We start from the raw sequence: 18,863 nt of genomic DNA, 5'->3' as shown, positions 1-18,863 counted from the left end.
TTTAGACAGGCAGGTTGGGGAGGGGGTTGTTGAAGGGGGTTTAAACTTCAAATTCTTGAGAGAAATATCTTCCTCTGAAAGACAAACTCTCATATTTTGTTAAGTAATAATATTATTTGGCTTGCTGAAAAGAGATCTGAATACAGATACTGTTGCTTGATATAAAATATCAAGTATTGATAATTAAAAAGAAAAAATAGTTCTTTAAAGATGCATTCCGTCCACTGGTCATTTTTTATGAACCTGTATATCTTAGCATGAAATGTTTTACTTATTTTTACAGTTCATATAAACATTTTATATAATATATATAGAGACCTTATACGATTGCATATTGAAACTACAGTTAATGATGGTTGTCCTATCAGAATGTGATTTATTATCATTATGATAACCAAGTGTTAACCAGACATTTATATTATCTCTGCTTTTTGCTGCTTTGCTAGACATTGGCTGGTCCAATGCAGATGTGAAAGTTTTTACTTACATATTGAAAAGACCTGATGTATAATCATAGCATAGCTGATTTTTTCTTTTAATTGAGTTGAAGTATAAAATAAGAATACATACAAAAATAAATTTTATAAAGAATTACTCTTACCACATCTGTTAAGAATTTGGAATATATATATTTTTAATCAAGCAGAATGAAAGTTAATAATTAAAATAAAATATGTCTTTTCCATACAGAGGCTCTTTTTGCCTTCTTTATTCAATAAATCTTCATACTTATTACATACTATATTTTAAACATAAAAGTCAGCTCTTAAATGAGATTCGTATCACGTTTCTCAAATGCTTTGACCAATCAGAAGCTTGCTGGCAAAAAAACTCAGATGATTCAACCAATAAGAAGCTTGGTTGTAAAACTACATTTCTGCCACGAGGAATGCAGTTACCATGGCAACAATAATGCAACAAGTTTTTATAAATATATCTCCCTCCTGTCACATGCATGGCAACAATAACCATATCAACAATAATACAACAAGTTTCCACAAATATATCACTCTCCTGTCACATGCATCCCCCACAGATTCTAGTATATATACATGTATTAACATTGTGTTATCAAAGATAAATATGAATATATGCACTGTTATACTCAGTAATGAGGCTGGTACAGTTCTACACTGTCAGCAGGTAAAAATCAGCCAACACTACCTTGATCGATTATTGCCATTATACTTAGAAATTTTATAGAATTTGAAAAAATTACATCTACACAAAAATTTACATTCTAGGTGTTGACTGAAGTGATTTTAAATACCATTCTCATTTTGCAAACTTTATGTAATATACACCCATGTTGTTTACAGATTTATTTATACTTTATTTTAATTACCAATACTATTTGAAAGGGAAAAAAATGCGCAAAATTTCTGCAAGTTCCATTACACTAGTGACGTTGAAAAACATTTTTACTACTTTGACGAATTTATAACAAAACACAAGCACATGCATGTTATATGCCTCAACTTCTCAATTTCTACACTTACTTGAGTTGTATCTAACAAAGCTTTTGAAACAAGAATATATACTTGGTCTAGCAGCCAAGTGCTTAGTAGCAGCGATGGGACCTTTAAGTGAGCAAAGTTTAACACAACCCCTTTAGAGATAAGTTAAAGTATGTACATGGGAGACATATCTGACAAATAATGGACTTTCAACTCTGGATATGCAATGGTGGGTTCATGGTTGAAGAAGTTCAACATAATTTATCTGACAAACTCACATGAATACTCACCATTTTTATTAAATATTGAGAAACATTCTGTGATCAAACAGGGCAGGATATATATTCAATTTTCATCAGATAAGATTTCTTTTAATAATTTGGAAATATGTAAAATGACTACTTGGATAAAACAAAAGAATGGTTAGTCTAGTAAGTAATTTCATTTTACAACTATTAGTAATTGAATTACTATAATACAGGTTGATACGTACCCAGATGGACTGTGGACAATTTGCACTTCAATATCTACAGCAGCTGGGAATTTTCAATTTTTTTTCTTTTCCACTTTAAAGAATACATGCATCAGACATAAAGGTTTTCTTTTATGAAGGTCGGCTGAACTGTGACCTTAAAAATTTATTTCAAATATAATCAAGCCTATCTAAATATATGAAGAAATAACGATATACAAAACTTTGAGATAAATTATATTTTAAGTTTTTTCTGAAGTTTCTGTTATAATTCCATTCTGTAGCCTTTGATAAACGGCAAACCAGTCTTTACTTGCCGCTGGTAATTCAAATACTCCTCCCCAAAGAAGTTTAATAAAGTTATCTCCTCTACTTCTATACGTTCTCTGAAAAACTTCCATGAAGTGACTGTGTAGCCGACCAGACAAATAGGATTGCATAGGATTATCTGAAAGATGGATTTATAAACATATCATTTTTTACATATCACAAACAAACATTGAAAATACATTTCTGAACTTATTAGGTATCCAACCTGGTATTTTTGTCTAAAATCAAATTTGCCTAAAAATAGTAATTTTCTCCTTCTCCCTGATAACTTCCTGACCTAATTGTGCATTTGATTAAATGTTTTACCCCATACATAATAAAATTAATTAGTTTTAAATAACTGACCAGATGTTAAGATTAGATGCTTACTGTGACTATTATCTATCCTACCTTTTGAGCATCAGCAGACACAGAAAATATGTCCTTGGAACACTTTGTCAATAGAGGTAAACCATGACCATATTATATAACCAGTCTAATACCTGTGTCAATAGATGTTTACCATGAGCATATGTTCACTATTAATATACCTGTGTGCCTATACTCCAATAGAACCAACCCACATATGAAGGGTGTCTGAATTTGCTATACACCCCGCGGGTCACAAGCACATGTCCCTCTTCCTTCACGTGTTGGACGTAATGGTTGAAGTTTGTTTTGGCTGTTATCATGGCCGCTTTACGGAGGGTCTCGCCTCCCATGACTATTAGAAGACCGAATACGCTCACCCATTTCAGCTGTTTCAGACCTAGAGGAAAGGAAAAGAGAGAAAGAATCATCAGTGATTCATTAATTTCATAGGTAAATAAATACAGAAACTACATAAATACATAATTAAAAGAAGCTGACACTAGAAACGCATGCTGATAACTACTGTAGAACTGAGATAAAACTTAATTTTCTAAACTTACTGCAAACTACCAACAAAATTTTAGACCTTGGATAAAATATCACAGGCCAAGTTGCTGTACCTTCCGTTTAGCAATGCTGTTAACGACCAGTAACCCAATCAAGACTAGATATACCTGGCAAGAAATACCACTCCACAGTAAACTCTACCCAGCTGGCCAGAGCAGCTAGCTTATACTCTGGACTGTGGTCTAGCAGATAGGAGTCCAGCTGTAGGCTGAAGGGGTTGGTGACTGCTGTGGTGAAGTACTCAGACCAGTGGAAGAAGCTGAGGGCCACCAGGTACCAGCCGAAGTGTGTCCATGTGGTGTCGGAGAAGGTGAGGATGAGGCCACAGCCGAAGACAAGACCCAGGAATGCTGCACGGCTGCTGACCTGGAGTGAGGAGGGTGAGCTCGGATTTTGTTTGTTTATTTCACTCTTTCTCTCTCTCCCTCTCATACACACACACACGCACACACACAAGCGCGCGCGCACACACACTTGCCTGGGTGATCTCTGAGTTTGTCAGTTTGTGTGTCTTTCTCCCACACATACGCACACATAAAGTGAGATTAAATAATTTCCCTTTAATTGGTTGGCTTGTAACCCGGCAGTTGGCCTTAAAATATGGCTTCAAAGATCTACAACATGCCAACAACATTGCAATTTGCAGCGCAACACGTACTTGCCAAAGTGTCCAATATCGTCTGTAAATCAACCGCCATAATGCAAAAATGAAAACTGAATAGATGCCCAAAAGAACAGGCAAATAATGTTCAACTATGTTTTCTGGAATGCGACCAAGATATCTGAACAAAGGCACGAAACAGATCGTGGAACCGCAGATAAAACTAAGCAGGCTGGCGCGCCCCTCCACAATGATCTGCGCCATTTTACCCTAGCCACGGAGAAAATAGAAATGTACAGGTACCCTCAGATTCCATTGAATGAACTCGTATAATTTTTAACATTTCAACATAAAAAATGTAAAAACGTAAAATTATTTCTTTGGTGTTTGAAAAATAAATCATTAAAGTGTTTAAAATTCTGTGTGGTATATTCACTCCGTTCCTACTATGAATACACTCTCAGCAAGAATCACGTTGACGGTGAGAGCACTGCTAGCGATAAGGCATTTAAAAAAAAAACTGTACTTTAATTCAAATTCTAACTCATGTTTTTGTGTTTGAATACTTATTGCAAGAAGCAAATGTTTTACTTGAGAAGTTTGCATTTTACTTCATAGTACAAACCACTAGGCAGTCGATCGCCCTAATTTAGTTAGTCTAGCACTAGGTCTATTAGCAGTCGATCGATCATTACGTACCCCTACGCGTAAGGCCGAAAACAGCTGTCAGATTTGAATATCACATAAAACATGACATTATGAAGTATTTTCCAGAGACGGTAAATTGAGGCTGTGTTGTGGGAATAATGAGCTGGCTCACGGCAGCAGTGAGGCAGGCTTCCAGACTTGTGCCATTCTCAGGGACAGCAAGTAATACAAAATATATTCTTGGCAGATTCACAGGTAAAAAAACAAACAAACTTTTTACTCTCTCCCTTTCTCTTTCTCTCTCTCTCTCACACACACACACACATATAATAGTTTATTCTTATTATTGATACATGCCTTTCTTTTTCTCTCTGCCATTGTTTTTATTTCCATTTATTCAAAGAATCTCTCTCTCTCTATCTCTCTCTCTCTCTCACACACACACACACACACACACACACACACACACACCCAAGCCAACATACACTGCCAAGACTAACTGAAACAGTGGAAGAAACCTGAATAGAACCTGGTGCCAATAGTACCAGTATTAAAACCTTCAGTTTCACTTCATCTACAGCACCCTGTGTCACCTGTGTCCAACACAAATAATATGTGTGTGTGTGTGTGTATGTTTGTTTATATGTTTAACCTTCAGTTTCATGTCATCTTCAGCACCTTGTGTCACCTGTGTCCAACACAAATCTGACACTCCGACCGACAGGACATCAAGCCAGTGGACAGCAGCTGACCGCTCCACAGACTTATATGAGCCTCCCAGTCCATATAAGTTACCTCACCCTATAAGATATGGCTATAATAAGAAGATATTTGATAGAGGTAGGTTCACACCCAGTCTGTATAAGTTACCTCACCCTATAAGATATGGCTATAATAAGAAGATATTTGATAGAGGTAGTTTTACACCCAGTCTGGATAAGGCACCTCACCCTATAAGATATGGCTATAATAAGAAGACATTTGATAGAGGTAGGTTCACACCCAGTCTGTATAAGGCACCTCATCCTGTAAGATTTTTGATATCATAAGAAGATATTTGACACACTAACTGACACAGTGGAAGCTACCTGAACAGAATACCTGGTGCAAATACTTACTTAACCTCTTCAAGCCTTGATGGGCTCATAAGGCTTGTCAGCATACTTTAATTTGCCATATCCCTCTTGGTCGGCTCATAAGGCTTGTCAGCATCCTTTAATTTGCCATATCCCTCTATCTTTTGCTGCTCTGCCAGCTTTGCTGTTGCAAATAGTACCCACATTACACCTGTCACCCGCCAAGAACACGGAACAAACATCCACATTCACCATTGACAGACATTCTTAATTTAAGGAGACTCTCTCATATTACACTGGCGTAAATGTTGTGGCTTTTCGAAATTTGTAATAAACAATCTGATATTTCTAGGTTTGCTTCCTCGCCTGAAGAATAATGAAAACCCCCTCCCTATACCCAAGAAGAGGCCCAAGGACCTTTGGGAACCTAAACGGGCACTGTTTGGCCAAAATGACTATATTGGTAGGTAGAACGTTACAACTGGGGGGGAAGTTTTTTATGTACAGACACAGATGTGTCTGTACATATAGCCGTCATCTGCGTCTGTCGTCGCCGCCGTCGCCGTCGCCGTGCACTTTTACCGATAACACGATAAGTAGAAAACTGTTTTTTCTTTTGGCTTGAAACTTACAGAACTAATGAATATTCATAATACGCAGGTCAAGTTCGAAAATCAGCATGATCGGGTCACTTATAGGGAATTTATGCTGTTTTTTCACTTTTTTTAGCATAAATGAAGCACCGATAACACGATAAGTGGAAAACTGTTTTACTTTTTGGCTTGAAACTTACAGAACTGATGAATATTCATAATACGCAGGTCAAGTTCGAAAATCAGCGTGATTGGGTCATTTTTAATGAATTTAGGCTATTTTTTCTCTTTTTTCAGCATAAATGCAGCACCGATAACATGGTAAGTGGAAAACCATTTTACTTTTTGGCTTGAAACTTACAGAACTGATAAATATTCATAATACGCAGGTCAAGTTCGAAAATCGGCATGATTGGGTCATTTTTTAGTGAATTTAGGCTATTTGTACCACCAGCGTTAGCGCTGGCGGTACACATGGTTTCGGTCTCGTCCGGATCGTTCCGCCGGCTCCGCCGGCTCCGCCGGACGGCTACCGTTACCGCTTCTCCTCCTAGACGGTAAGGCCCCCCATACCCATCTCATGGATTTAGGTCACCTATAATCTCAACTCGTTCCACGTAAAATTTGGGCTTTGTCGGTATTGGGGTCTGGGTGTGGCACTCATTGCAATGCACCCTTGTCCAAAAATGGCAAAATTAAATGCTAATTATCTACCCTACGGAAGGAGTTACGGGAAAATTTTCTACAGACGGCTTTCCAAAAGTCATATGTGTAGATTTCAAATATACCCTCGGATTTGACCTTTGACCTTTACTTCAAGGTCAAATGGGCCAAAATTTTCAAAAAAATGAAATTTTTTACGAAAAAAAAATTTTTTGCCCTGTTATTCAGACACCACACAGACTTAACCAATAATATTATTGGAAAGTGTTACCCTTCAGGTCATCTTTCATCTCCGTGAATTTGGGGTCAATCGGTGCATTTTCACAGGAGTAGCGGCCATAAGATACCGAAACTGAAAACTGTCTCTAATTCGGGAACCGTTAATGCTAGAGACCCATTCTTTTTTGCATTTTGTAGAGCATGTAAAGCCCAACACTGGAAGTGGTCTCGGTTTTTTTGTATTCCATACGGTTTTCGAGTTACGCTGTATCAAAAAGTACATATTGGTGGTGAAAGGAAAATGTACGGAAGCCCACTGGTGCCATATGTAGAAAAAAAAATTATCTCGAAATTTCGAGATACTATTTTGAAATTTGAACAAAAAAATTTACCACCAGCGTTAGCGCTGGCGGTACACATGGTTTCGGTCCCGTCCGGTCCGTTCCGCCGGCTCCGCCGCCATGTTACCGTTACCGCTTCTCCTCCTAGACGGTAAGGGCCCCCGTACCCATCTCATGGATTTAGGTCACCTATAATCTCAACTCGTTCCACGTAAAATTTGGGCTTTGTCGGTATTGGGGTCTGGGTGTGGCACTCATTGCAATGCACCCTTGTCTAAAAATGGCAAAATTAAATGCTAATTATCTACCCTACAGAAGGAGTTACGGGAAAAATTTCTATAGACGGCTTTCCAAAAGTCATATGTGTAGATTTCAAATATACCCTCGGATTTGACCTTTGACCTTTACTTCAAGGTCAAATGGGTCAAAATTTTCAAAAAAATGAAATTTTTTACGAAAAAAAATTTTTTTGCCCTGTTATTCAGACGCCACACAGACTTAACCAATAATATTATTGGAAAGTGTTACCCTTCAGGTCATCTTTCATCTCCGTGAATTTGGGGTCAATCGGTGCATTTTCACAGGAGTAGCGGCCATAAGATACCGAAACTGAAAACTGTCTCTAATTCGGGAACCGTTAATGCTAGAGATCCATTCTTTTTTGCATTTTGTAGAGCATGTAAAGCCCAACACTGGAGGTGGTCTCGGTTTTTTTGTATTCCATACAGTTTTCGAGTTACGCTGTATCAGAAAGTACATATTGGTGGTGAAAGGAAAATGTACGGAAGCCGACTGGTGCCATATGTAGAAAAAAAAATTATCTCGAAATTTCGAGATACTATTTTGAAATTTGAACAAAAAAAATTTTTATCTCGAAATTTCGAGATAGCATTTTGAAATTTGAACAAAAAAAAAATTATCTCGAAATTTCGAGATAGCATTTTGATATTTGAGCAAAAAAATTTATCTCGAAATTTCGAGATAGTATTTTGAAATTTGAACAAAAAAAATGCTATCTCGAAATTTCGAGATAATTTTTTTTTTCAACATATGGCACCAGTCGGCTTCCGTAAAAATGTGCAGTACGGTAATGGATAATAAATTTTGAACTCCGGAAAAATAAAACATAATGCTTGGCAAAGCAGACAACTTGTGGTCAAAAATGACATTATTTTATCAAATTTAAACTTCTGCAACTTCAGAGAACCTCCCATTTCAAGAACTTTGACCAAAATGACCTTTTCTTTATTTTAATTAATTTTTTCTGTAGGAAATTTATGGCACATTATGGTAACTCCAAAATTATAACATTTAGTCCCTTATATCTCCAAAACTGGCAGAGATAGGTCCATAGTTACTATTGAAGTTGAATAGGAAGTCATATACTGGCAATCTTACTGTGACCTTGACATTGACCTTTGACCTACTTTTCACCATGAACTGAACTTTGCAAATTTTGCTTCCCTTTTATCTCCAAAACTGGCAGAGATAGGTCCATAGTTACTATTGAAGTTGAATAGGAAGTCATATACTGGCAATCTTACTGTGACCTTGAAATTGACCTTTGACCTACTTATCACCATGAACTGAACTTTGCAAATTTTGCTTCCCTTTTATCTCCAAAACTGGCAGAGATAGGTCCATAGTTACTATTGAACTTGAATAGGAAGTCATATACTGGCAATTTTACTGTGACCTTGAAATTGACCTTTGACCTACTTTTCACCTTGAACTGAACTTTGCAAAATTTGCTTCCCTTTTATCTCCAAAACTGGCAGAGATAGGTCCATAGTTACTATTGAACTTGCATAGGAAGTCATATACTGGCAATTTTACTGTGACCTTGAAATTGACCTTTGACCTTCTTTTCACCATGAACTGAACTTTGCAAATTTTGCTTCCCTTTTATCTCCAAAACTGGCAGAGATAGGTCCATAGTTACTATTGAAGTTGAATAGGAAGTCATATACTGGCAATCTAAATGTGACCTTGAAATTGACCTTTGACCTACTTTTCACCATGAACTGAACTTTGCAAATTTTGCTTCCCTTTTATCTCCAAAACTGGCAGAGATAGGTCCATAGTTACTATTGAAGTTGAATAGGAAGTCATATACTGGCAATCTTACTGTGACCTTGAAATTGACCTTTGACCTACTTATCACCATGAACTGAACTTTGCAAATTTTGCTTCCCTTTTATCTCCAAAACTGGCAGAGATAGGTCCATAGTTACTATTGAACTTGAATAGGAAGTCATATACTGGCAATTTTACTGTGACCTTGAAATTGACCTTTGACCTACTTTTCACCTTGAACTGAACTTTGCAAAATTTGCTTCCCTTTTATCTCCAAAACTGGCAGAGATAGGTCCATAGTTACTATTGAACTTGCATAGGAAGTCATATACTGGCAATTTTACTGTGACCTTGAAATTGACCTTTGACCTTCTTTTCACCATGAACTGAACTTTGCAAATTTTGCTTCCCTTTTATCTCCAAAACTGGCAGAGATAGGTCCATAGTTACTATTGAAGTTGAATAGGAAGTCATATACTGGCAATCTAAATGTGACCTTGAAATTGACCTTTGACCTACTTTTCACCATGAACTGAACTTTGCAAATTTTGCTTCCCTTTTATCTCCAAAACTGGCAGAGATAGGTCCATAGTTACTATTGAAGTTGAATAGGAAGTCATATACTGGCAATCTTACTGTGACCTTGAAATTGACCTTTGACCTACTTTTCACCATGAACTGAACTTTGCAAATTTTGCTTCCCTTTTATCTCCAAAACTGGAAGAGATAGGTCCATAGTTACTATTGAAATTGGATAGGAAGTCATATACTGGCAATTTACTGTGACCTTGAAATTGACCTTTGACCTACCTTACAATGAACTTAACTTTGATTGCACCATTTTTAGTTATATATATTTTTTGCATATTTTGAAAATTCTTGTTGATTGCATTTTTACAGCTTGTCAAGCACAAGACTGGTGGCTGCACCCCTTATTTTGTGTATGTGGGGGTCTATACGAATGCGCTTGCTCCAGCTGGTGGTACAATATTCGGAGGCGGTATCGCCTCTCTGATCCTCTAGTTTTTCTCTTTTTTCAGCATATATACACAGCACCGATAACACGATAACTGGAAAACCGTTTTGGCTTTTGGCTTGAAACTTAGAGAGCTGATAAATATTTATAATACGCAGGTCAAGTTCGAAAATCAGCATGATCGGGTGACTTGTAGGGAAGTTATGCTGTTTTTTTTTTTACTTTTTTCAGCATATATGCAGCACCGATAACACGATAAGTGGAAAACAGCTTTACTTTTTGGCTTCAAACTTACAAAACTGATGAAGATTCATAATCCGCAGATCAAGTTCAAAAATCAGCATGATCAAGCCATTTTTAGGGGAGTTATGCTATTTTTTCACTTTTTTCAACATATATGCAACACTGATAACACTATATAAGAAAAACAGATAGGCCAATTGTCATTATACTTACAGGAGTGGTCAATCTTACTAAAATGCAGGTTGAGTTGGAAAATCAGCATAATCTGGCCATTATTTTAGAAGTTATGCTGTTTTTTCACATTTCCTCAGATTCAATTCTTAAGCATGTTAACAGTCTCATTATTTAACTAATAAGATACATAAAAGTGTTTGTTTGATATTTCCTGCATCTTTACAACATTGTTAGTTGATTATGTAAAAATGATGGTAAACTTGATATCGTGTATTGTGTAATAAAGTGTCAAAAATGGAAATAAACTCATATCATATCATATTGCAGTTTGTTAGATTCAATCATCAACTATGTTCAGAATCTCAGAATGGAGGAAATTGGACATTTAACACTGTTCTATTGATATTTTTCCCATCTCATCAATTTTCTTAGTTGGTCATATAAAAATGGAAGTATACTGTTTATTTTGTTTTGTTTAAAAAGTGTTAAAATGGAAATAAACCCATTTCAGAACAGTGCTGTCTTTTTTACAGTTTGGCATTTTTAAGATGTGACTTTGAAGTTCCATGAGCCTGCAGATCTTTGCTAGTCACATTTTCTGAATATCCATGATACTAATATTTTATGATTAAAAATTGATGGTCATTATGCTGTAAAACATTATGTAATATTGCATCAAAATTTGAAGAAACCCCTATTTTGGGCACTGCTCCCATGATGACCATTTAAGGAAAGTCATGTCACTTACTGTTCTCAAACTTACAGGAAAGAAACATGGGACTAAAACACAGCTTCAGTAGGCAATGCAGTCTGTTTGGTAAATTTTTCTGGTAGTTAAGCAGTTTTTTTTGGAAAATTTAATTTTTCACATATTGGCATTTTCAATGTATGACTTTGAAGTTCCATGATCCTGAAGACCTTTGCTTGTCACATTTTCTGAATATGCTTTATACTAATATTTTATAATTAAAAATTGATGGTCATTATGCTGTTAAACATTATGTAATGTTGCATCAAAATTTGAAGAAACCCCTGTTTTGGGCACTGCTCCCATGATGACCATTTAAGGAAAATCGTGTCAATTACTGTTCTCAAACTTACAGGAAAGAAACATGGGTCTAAAATACAGCTTCAGTAGGCAATGCAGTCTGTTTGGTAAATTTTTCTGGCAATTAAACAGTTTTTTGTGAAAATGTAATTTTTCACATATTGGCATTTCCAAGGTGTGACTTAGAACCTCCACGGGCTTGAAGACCCATGCTAGTCACATTTTCTGAAAATTCATGACACTTATATTTTATTATTAAAAATTGATGGTCATTATGCCGTTAAGCATTATGTAATGTTGCATCAAAATAGAAGAAAACACAATTTTGGGTGCTGCTGCCTTGATGACCATTATGGGAAAACTGTGTTACTTATGACTGTCAAACTTTCAAAAAAGAAACACAGGACTAAAATGAAGCCTGAGTTGGAAAAGCAGTCTAATTGGCTTCTTTTTCTGGAAGCTATACATTTTAGTGTAATATTCATTATCTTTTTGGCATATTCATTGTGGGACTCAGAGCTCCCATGAACATGAAGCCGAATGGTAATCATATTTTCTACATGTCCATCCTATTTATAGTCAATAAACAAAAATTGGTGATAATTATTCTCTAATTTATTATGTAATGTTACATCAAAATTGACAACAATCTTTTTGCACTGCTACTGCAAACATTATGAAAAGAAAACTGTGCTACTTATTATCATTTTTAACTTACAAGTACGATTTTTAGGATTGGCATTCAGCTCATATGAGAAAACCAGCTCTATTGGATTATCATTTTTATTGAATTTATGCATTTTTTGTGAAATTTTCATTTTTCTCATTCTGGCACTTTCTAAGTATAAACTTGAACTCTGATGGGCCTGAAGCCTTATGCTTTTAATGTCGTCTGTGTTACCTGTTGTGCATAAGTTGATGTTGACTGTGCAGTTAAACATAATGTATTATTGCATCAGGATTGGTAGTCTCCTATTTTGGGCATTATGGTTTTGTGCTTTTCTTAAGGTCTGACTTATGGGCCTAAAGCCCTTTGAGTGGGTCAGTCTGTAAATTACCCTTGGGTATCACTAGATTAATTTCAGAGTTATAAAGTCATTTGCCTTAATAGGCCATTAAATGAGATTACATAAAGCACACTTGTTGATATTTCCCTGTAAACTCCCAAAGGTAAAGCTCTCTGCTAGATTAATAATAAGGAAGCAGTGATAATTATGCAGGTAAATTTTGTTTAATATTGCAAATAAGTTTTAAATAATATATATATATATATATATATATATATATATATATATATATCAAACTGGAAGATTAAAAGTTTGAATAGCATCTTCATTGGAATTATATTTACCTCAAGCTCTGCCAAGGAGGTCATATTTTCACCCCCGTTTGTCTGTCATCCACATAACACAAAAAGTTATGGACTGATTTTGCAGAAATTTTCAGGAACTGTCGGAAGTGGGCCAAAGAGGACAATGATTAATTTTTGGTGGTGGTCTGGAACAATAATCAATCAATTATCAATAATAATCAACAATTGCTGCCTTGGCAGAGGTCTGCACTCTCAAAGTGCTTTTCTAGCTTTGTTATGTTTTCCTTTATAATTTTTTCTCAAACACTTGCATTTGTGACTTTTAACTCTCATCTGCCTGGGGCTCTGCACATTTTCTGTATTTCCACATAAGCAGTTGTATTGTTTTTTATGTCTTTAAACATTATGTAATATTATTTTATGCACTGTCATCATTTTTCAAATATTGAGAGTTTCATAATGTGAATTTGAGCTCTCATGGTCCTGAAACTGTAATTTTATTGAAGGGGTGGACCATCTTCTGGGTCTTCCTGAAGACAGTCAGGTTATTAAGTTTATATTGACTGGTATCTATTTTTTTCTGTTGGAAGACCATCAAAATGGAGGATGGATCAACATAGATACTTTGTAATACTGTCAGAAAATATCTCTGGGTCCGCTCCTGTTATTGACCATGTTACCTGTTGTGCAAGATTAAAATTCAGTGTTGACTGACAGTGCTATTATAAGCATTATTTATTATTGCATCAAAATTGACAAAATGACCTTTTTTGCATCTTTATTTTCTGTTTTTTGTCTGTACATTTGACAGCTTTGCTGCCTTGTTTTAATTATCATGTATTTTTTTATATGAGCAAAAATGTTCATTAGCTTGGTAGTTGGATCATGGGTGAAAATTATGAAACACATGCTAACGGTTTGACATTTTTTTCGACTTTTGTTTGATACTTTTCTTATATATTTTCTTATACTTTGACAATTTGTGGATTGGATGAAAGAAAATGTTGATAGATCTCCTGAGATGGGGTGACTTGGTTGTGAGAATACCCGCTTCTGGAGGAGGAAGAGGAGAACGCAGATGAGACCCTGTCCAGGGACATACCAGTGCATCAGAAACATGTTCCATGTTGTGTAAAAATGTTCATTAGCTTGGTAGTTGGATCATACATGAAAATTATCAAACACAAGCTCAAATATTTTCATACCGTTAGCTTACGGCCAACCTGGTCAGACTGATGTGATGTGAGTACATGTTACACTCACTGACATTTATAAGAGGGTCCTGGCCGCTATACCACCTAGCGGTCAGTGAGTGTAATATTTAGGCTTGTGTTTGATGATTTTCATGTATGATGTTCCGTGTTATTAATGGCCTCTCTAGGGGTTGAAGCAGGGGCTAAGTAACTGATCTGGCAGTGTTCGTATGCTAGTTTTCAGTCATCTGTGAAGGCCCACGTGGTCTGATGGCAAGCACAGTTTCCAGATTAATTGTGATAAGCACTGTTCTGGTGGTAAATTGGAATGCACAATATTTCTTTAAGTTGTTTACAATGTATTTATTGTGGAATGTGAATCTTATACGAACAGTCATCATCCCTTTAACTCTCTCGAACTACCAGCTCAATATTTAATAATCTGCATAACGTGTTGCATGCTTTTCATTTCAGATATTTTAGGAGACGGCAGCGTCCACCCTACAGATACGCTGAGAGGACCCTGGTGGCTGCGTGGATGGAGTGGTAACGAGATGAGGCGTATTATTAGGCGACTCAACTTAACAGGTGCGAAGTTACGGTACTACCGACCGACCAAGTATAAACAGCTCAAAAAGAGACTGAAGTTTTTGTATAAGAGACATAACGTGGGTCGGAGGCGAGGCGGAGGACTGCATTGAGGATTTCTGGCAGAGGACTGTTTTAAGGATTTCTGGTACTTGTGTTTACCTAGACTGTTGATGGCCACTAGCATATGGTTGATGTTACCTATAGTATATACAACTTAAATTTAAAGATGTTCTTTTTGGAAAATTTGTTGAATCCTCCTAGTTGTCCAACACTACCAGATAACCAAAGTTCTTGTATAAGAAACAAAATGCCGTTAATTTCATTCTCAAGTCACTATTATTTTGTCTGGATTAGGAACGTGAACATCAGACGGACTAAGAGCTGGCATAATGCAGATTAAGTGCCAAAAACTTGAGGAAATTGAAAGTTGTCGTGTAAAAGGCAATGTTTTGCAAGGATGACGTAGTCTGGGGTAGCGCTAACACTCGCCAATTTAGCCAAATGCTAAAACTGACTGACTTTGGCTAAACAAAATAGGGTTGATTTGACTGATTTTAGTCAAATCTTAACCATTTGGACAAAAAAGCGATGAAAAAGTAGTAATTTGGCTAAACGAAAAAAAATTGCTAGCGCCACCCCAGCGTAGTGGATTAGTGGCAGAGTCGGAGTATGAGTCGTACTGGTTTACCCCTTCATGAAATATGTTAGAATGCAAATCAATATAGCTCTAATACTATCTGTAGTTATCAAATGGGCCAGCAGTCTTCTCATACAATAAATTTGGACATGAAATTAATTTAAGGAACTTTGACATGTTAAGTTGTTTTCTGTTAAATAAATGGGCCTCTCTTTATATAAATTGTCTTTTTAGCCTAACTTATATTAAAATGAAGACAGCCAGCATCTACAGGCTTTCGTTATTTGTTTTTGACGTGAAAGTCTAATATATCGTGGTTCATTAAATTATTCGATCATTTCGACCGGATCGAAAAGTCGGATGGCCATTAGTAGAGTATAATGTCTCGATTCTTATTCAGCATCCTTGTTTGGCCATTTTTTTACCGTGTACTACACGTTTTATAATCTGCCCATTGCTTAGTTTTAATTCTCGAGGTGAAACCCTTAAAAATCTAGACTCCGGAATAAACGAATCAAAAAGATAAGTGGTGACTAATGGGCGTATATATATTCCACGAAGTGCTTGGTGATTGCTAGTGCGATTTTTACTGTAGTAAAAAAAAAAGTACATACAAGTTCCACGATTAGATTGGGGGTTGAAGAACATAAACAACCTCTTAAAGCCCTAATAAACAGTTTTGGGTTGGTATAAACCTGCATTAGTCCGCATTCAAAACAGCGGACTAAATAGTCCGCGGATCAAATATGGCCAGCCCAGTGCTTGTTGCGTAATCCCTGCGGAAAATCTATTCAGTGTTATTTTGGGGATTAGACTGCAAGCTTTTTAGCGCGTCGCCATAATTTGTTTGGCCATTATCACCTTGTTCTGAATGTGCCCTTAGACCTGCACTCAGGTAATCCAACCGCGGGACAAAATACACAACGCTCGATTGTCAATAGGTTTGTGTTTTATTGTGTAAATAGGCAAGGTAGCCTTGATTTTCTGTGATATGACCTAAAAACGCCTACCCGTACCATTGGGAATAAGGTCACAGAACGCGGTGTGCTAACACGCCCTTCTAGCTATTTTAATAGTATATTCTCCCGAATCCTCTGGTAAATATATACATACGGCAGATGGACGTACAGACCGTACAGGAACCAGAGGTAAGGCCTGCCCAACCCCAGGCAATGTCCGGGAAGTGTGTAAAGATACTTACGGCGTTGTTTTTCTTCGCCCTCAGTACTTGGGACACTGTAACGGATTGGGTGTCGTGGAGTCATAATAAACAGGCAAATTTTGGCGAAACCCCCACGGGAATTGACCCTCCCTCTGCCGAGGGAGTCAGTGCATTGCTGGCGTTTGCCATCATTGGAACGATATTGTACGTGTTTGAAATAGTGAACATTTGGAGCCCCGTTTGTCGTGACGATAGTGACTCCGACTGCTGTGACGGTCTATGCGAAAAATATAATTCTATTCGGTTGAACGAAGTGAATAAGAATGGAATTATTTTCTCCTAGGGGGCGACACTGTATATATTGTGTTAGTTGTGATACTGGTAAGAATTGTGGGTAAGTTACGACAGTTGTTCATTCGACCAGTTAGCGCAGACCAGTTGACACGTAAATTTTGGAGCGCGCATTTTTCAGTGGTGTCGGAGGGCGTAGACCGAGGTTTCAATCAAATGCTGTCTAGAAGGCAACCGCATTCAGTTTGATTTCGATACTGAATTAGAAGAGTTTTTGACACAGGTGGGACACTGTCCGCTTTTACGAAGCCAATCCTTTGGCCAGTGACTCTGAGGATGCAAAGAAAGTTAACAGAGCAGAAAGCAAGGCATTGAAAAAGCGTAAATTGAGCAAATCTATTTCTAAAGGAGGTCATGGCTCCAGCAAATCTAACGTTAGTAGTACTTATCCTGTTTAGTGTGCTCAGCCTATTTTTCATGGACAACTATGGGCGTTTCCCTGTGTTACACCAGGAGCACTCGGTCCAGGTTCTTTCACGCCACCAGTCACTTCTGCTGTCAGCCCCTACGGACGAGGAAGGAGCGGGTCGTGTTTTGCGTGTGGGCCCTTTGGTCATTGTAGGAGAGATTGTCCCTACACTAAAACACCAGGAAGTGCACCAGGATTCTCAAAACCCAATCGTCCATGATTTTGTTTAAGATGAGTATTGTTTTGATGTGAAATATGATAAATTATTTTTTACTATCGATTATTTTGAGCATGAGCAAGGCAATGTAGATATCTGGGTTAAAGGCAGGCTAAGAAGTAAATTAGCATTTTGGAAAAGTATTGGCACATATGAATTTATTCTTGATGTTTTAGAAAATGGATACAAGCTTCCTTTTTTCTCTATACCCGCATCAGTTCGTTTGGATAACAATAGATCTGCTATTTTGCATAGTGCATTTGTTGAGCAGGCAATACAAGATTTATTAGTCAGAGGCTTTATTAGTGAGTGCTCAGATATATCTGTTGAAGTTAACCCCTTACAGTGGCCATTTGCAGTAGTGGTAAAAAGCGGTTAATTTTAGATTTGCGGCATGTTAATAAACATCTTTGGAAATTTTCAGAAAAGTTTGAAGAAATTCGTAATGTTTTATTTAAAATGGAGATTTTTGTTTTCGAATTTGATTTACATTGTGTATATCATTACATTGATAATTTTGAGTCTCACGATAATTTTTAAAGGTTTTCTTGGAAATTTGGAAATACATTTGGTCTCAGTTCGGCTTACTATATTTTTACTAAAGTGACCAGGCTGCTGGTTAAAAAGTGGCGAGGAGAGGGCAATAAAGTGGTTATGTATTTAGATGATGGTTTTGGTTGTCATTCGCAGTACAGCGAATGTAAGAATGTTGCTTTAAATTAAGCAAGATCTTATCAACAGCGGGTTTGTTCCTAAAGTTGAAAAATCAACGTGGTTTCCTAGTACTGAGATTTTATTTTTAGGGTATAATTTGAATTTAGAGAAAAGCACTTTATGCATTCTGATTACAGACTTCTTAAAATTCGTTAGACTATAACGGATATTCGTTCTCTGTTTAGAGGAAAAGGCAGCATTCATGTGTGTTGAGTTGCTAGTTTAGTAGGTCAGATCATTTCTATGTCTTTTGTTATTTGCAATATTGTTTATATTATGACAAAATGTCCGAGTTTTGATATTTCTAAAGCTAAATGTTGGAATGAACAAATTGTTTTGAGCATAAACAGTATGAAGCAAATGGAACTTTTGGTATCTAATGTATGCAAGATTTCTGTAAGTATATGCAGATCAAATCAGCATATTAGTAGACTATGATGAT

The 18,863-nt window shown here is 36.7% G+C and overlaps 2 protein-coding genes across 2 annotated transcripts; one reads left to right on the top strand and one right to left on the bottom strand.

Annotated features, from left to right (window-relative positions):
• Positions 1-680: 680 nt before the first annotated feature.
• Positions 681-4,063, bottom strand: LOC106174929 (protein-S-isoprenylcysteine O-methyltransferase). Its single transcript, XM_013556705.2, has 4 exons — positions 3,836-4,063; positions 3,285-3,543; positions 2,790-3,007; positions 681-2,377 (listed from the first exon to the last, which is right to left on the bottom strand). The coding sequence occupies exons 1-4, from the start codon at positions 4,040-4,042 to the stop codon at positions 2,195-2,197; spliced, it is 867 nt and encodes a 288-aa protein (XP_013412159.1). The 5' UTR covers positions 4,043-4,063; the 3' UTR covers positions 681-2,194.
• Positions 4,064-4,205: 142 nt separating this feature from the next.
• Positions 4,206-15,834, top strand: LOC106174849 (large ribosomal subunit protein mL51). Its single transcript, XM_086995087.1, has 5 exons — positions 4,206-4,259; positions 4,553-4,681; positions 5,102-5,266; positions 5,855-5,965; positions 14,815-15,834. Exons 2-5 carry the CDS (start codon positions 4,585-4,587, stop codon positions 15,039-15,041), a joined length of 600 nt encoding a protein of 199 aa, XP_086851213.1. The 5' UTR covers positions 4,206-4,259; positions 4,553-4,584; the 3' UTR covers positions 15,042-15,834.
• Positions 15,835-18,863: the final 3,029 nt, after the last annotated feature.

The sequence above is a fragment of the Lingula anatina genome, chromosome 9 (assembly GCF_051362555.1).
Source record: "Lingula anatina isolate TDL-2025a chromosome 9, LinAna3.0, whole genome shotgun sequence".
Lineage (NCBI taxonomy): Eukaryota > Metazoa > Brachiopoda > Lingulata > Lingulida > Lingulidae > Lingula > Lingula anatina.
Note: the sequence above shows the minus strand (reverse complement) of the source record. Positions and strands in the feature narration are given on the sequence as shown.

What these genes read in the sequence shown, in the direction of transcription:
- LOC106174929 (XM_013556705.2), bottom strand. Translation starts at nt 4,042, where the DNA reads ATGGCGCAGATCATTGTGGAGGGGCGCGCCAGCCTGCTTAGTTTTATC. An exon ending in GATATTGGACACTTTGGCAA is followed by an intron (nt 3,544 to 3,835) that starts GTACGTGTTGCG and finishes TCCTCACTCCAG; the next exon opens with GTCAGCAGCCGTGCAGCATT. An exon ending in GGAGTGGTATTTCTTGCCAG is followed by an intron (nt 3,008 to 3,284) that starts GTATATCTAGTC and finishes CCTTTCCTCTAG; the next exon opens with GTCTGAAACAGCTGAAATGG.
- LOC106174849 (XM_086995087.1), top strand. Translation starts at nt 4,585, where the DNA reads ATGAGCTGGCTCACGGCAGCAGTGAGGCAGGCTTCCAGACTTGTGCCA. An exon ending in TAAGAAGATATTTGATAGAG is followed by an intron (nt 5,267 to 5,854) that starts GTAGGTTCACAC and finishes TGATATTTCTAG; the next exon opens with GTTTGCTTCCTCGCCTGAAG. An exon ending in TGGCCAAAATGACTATATTG is followed by an intron (nt 5,966 to 14,814) that starts GTAGGTAGAACG and finishes TTTTCATTTCAG; the next exon opens with ATATTTTAGGAGACGGCAGC.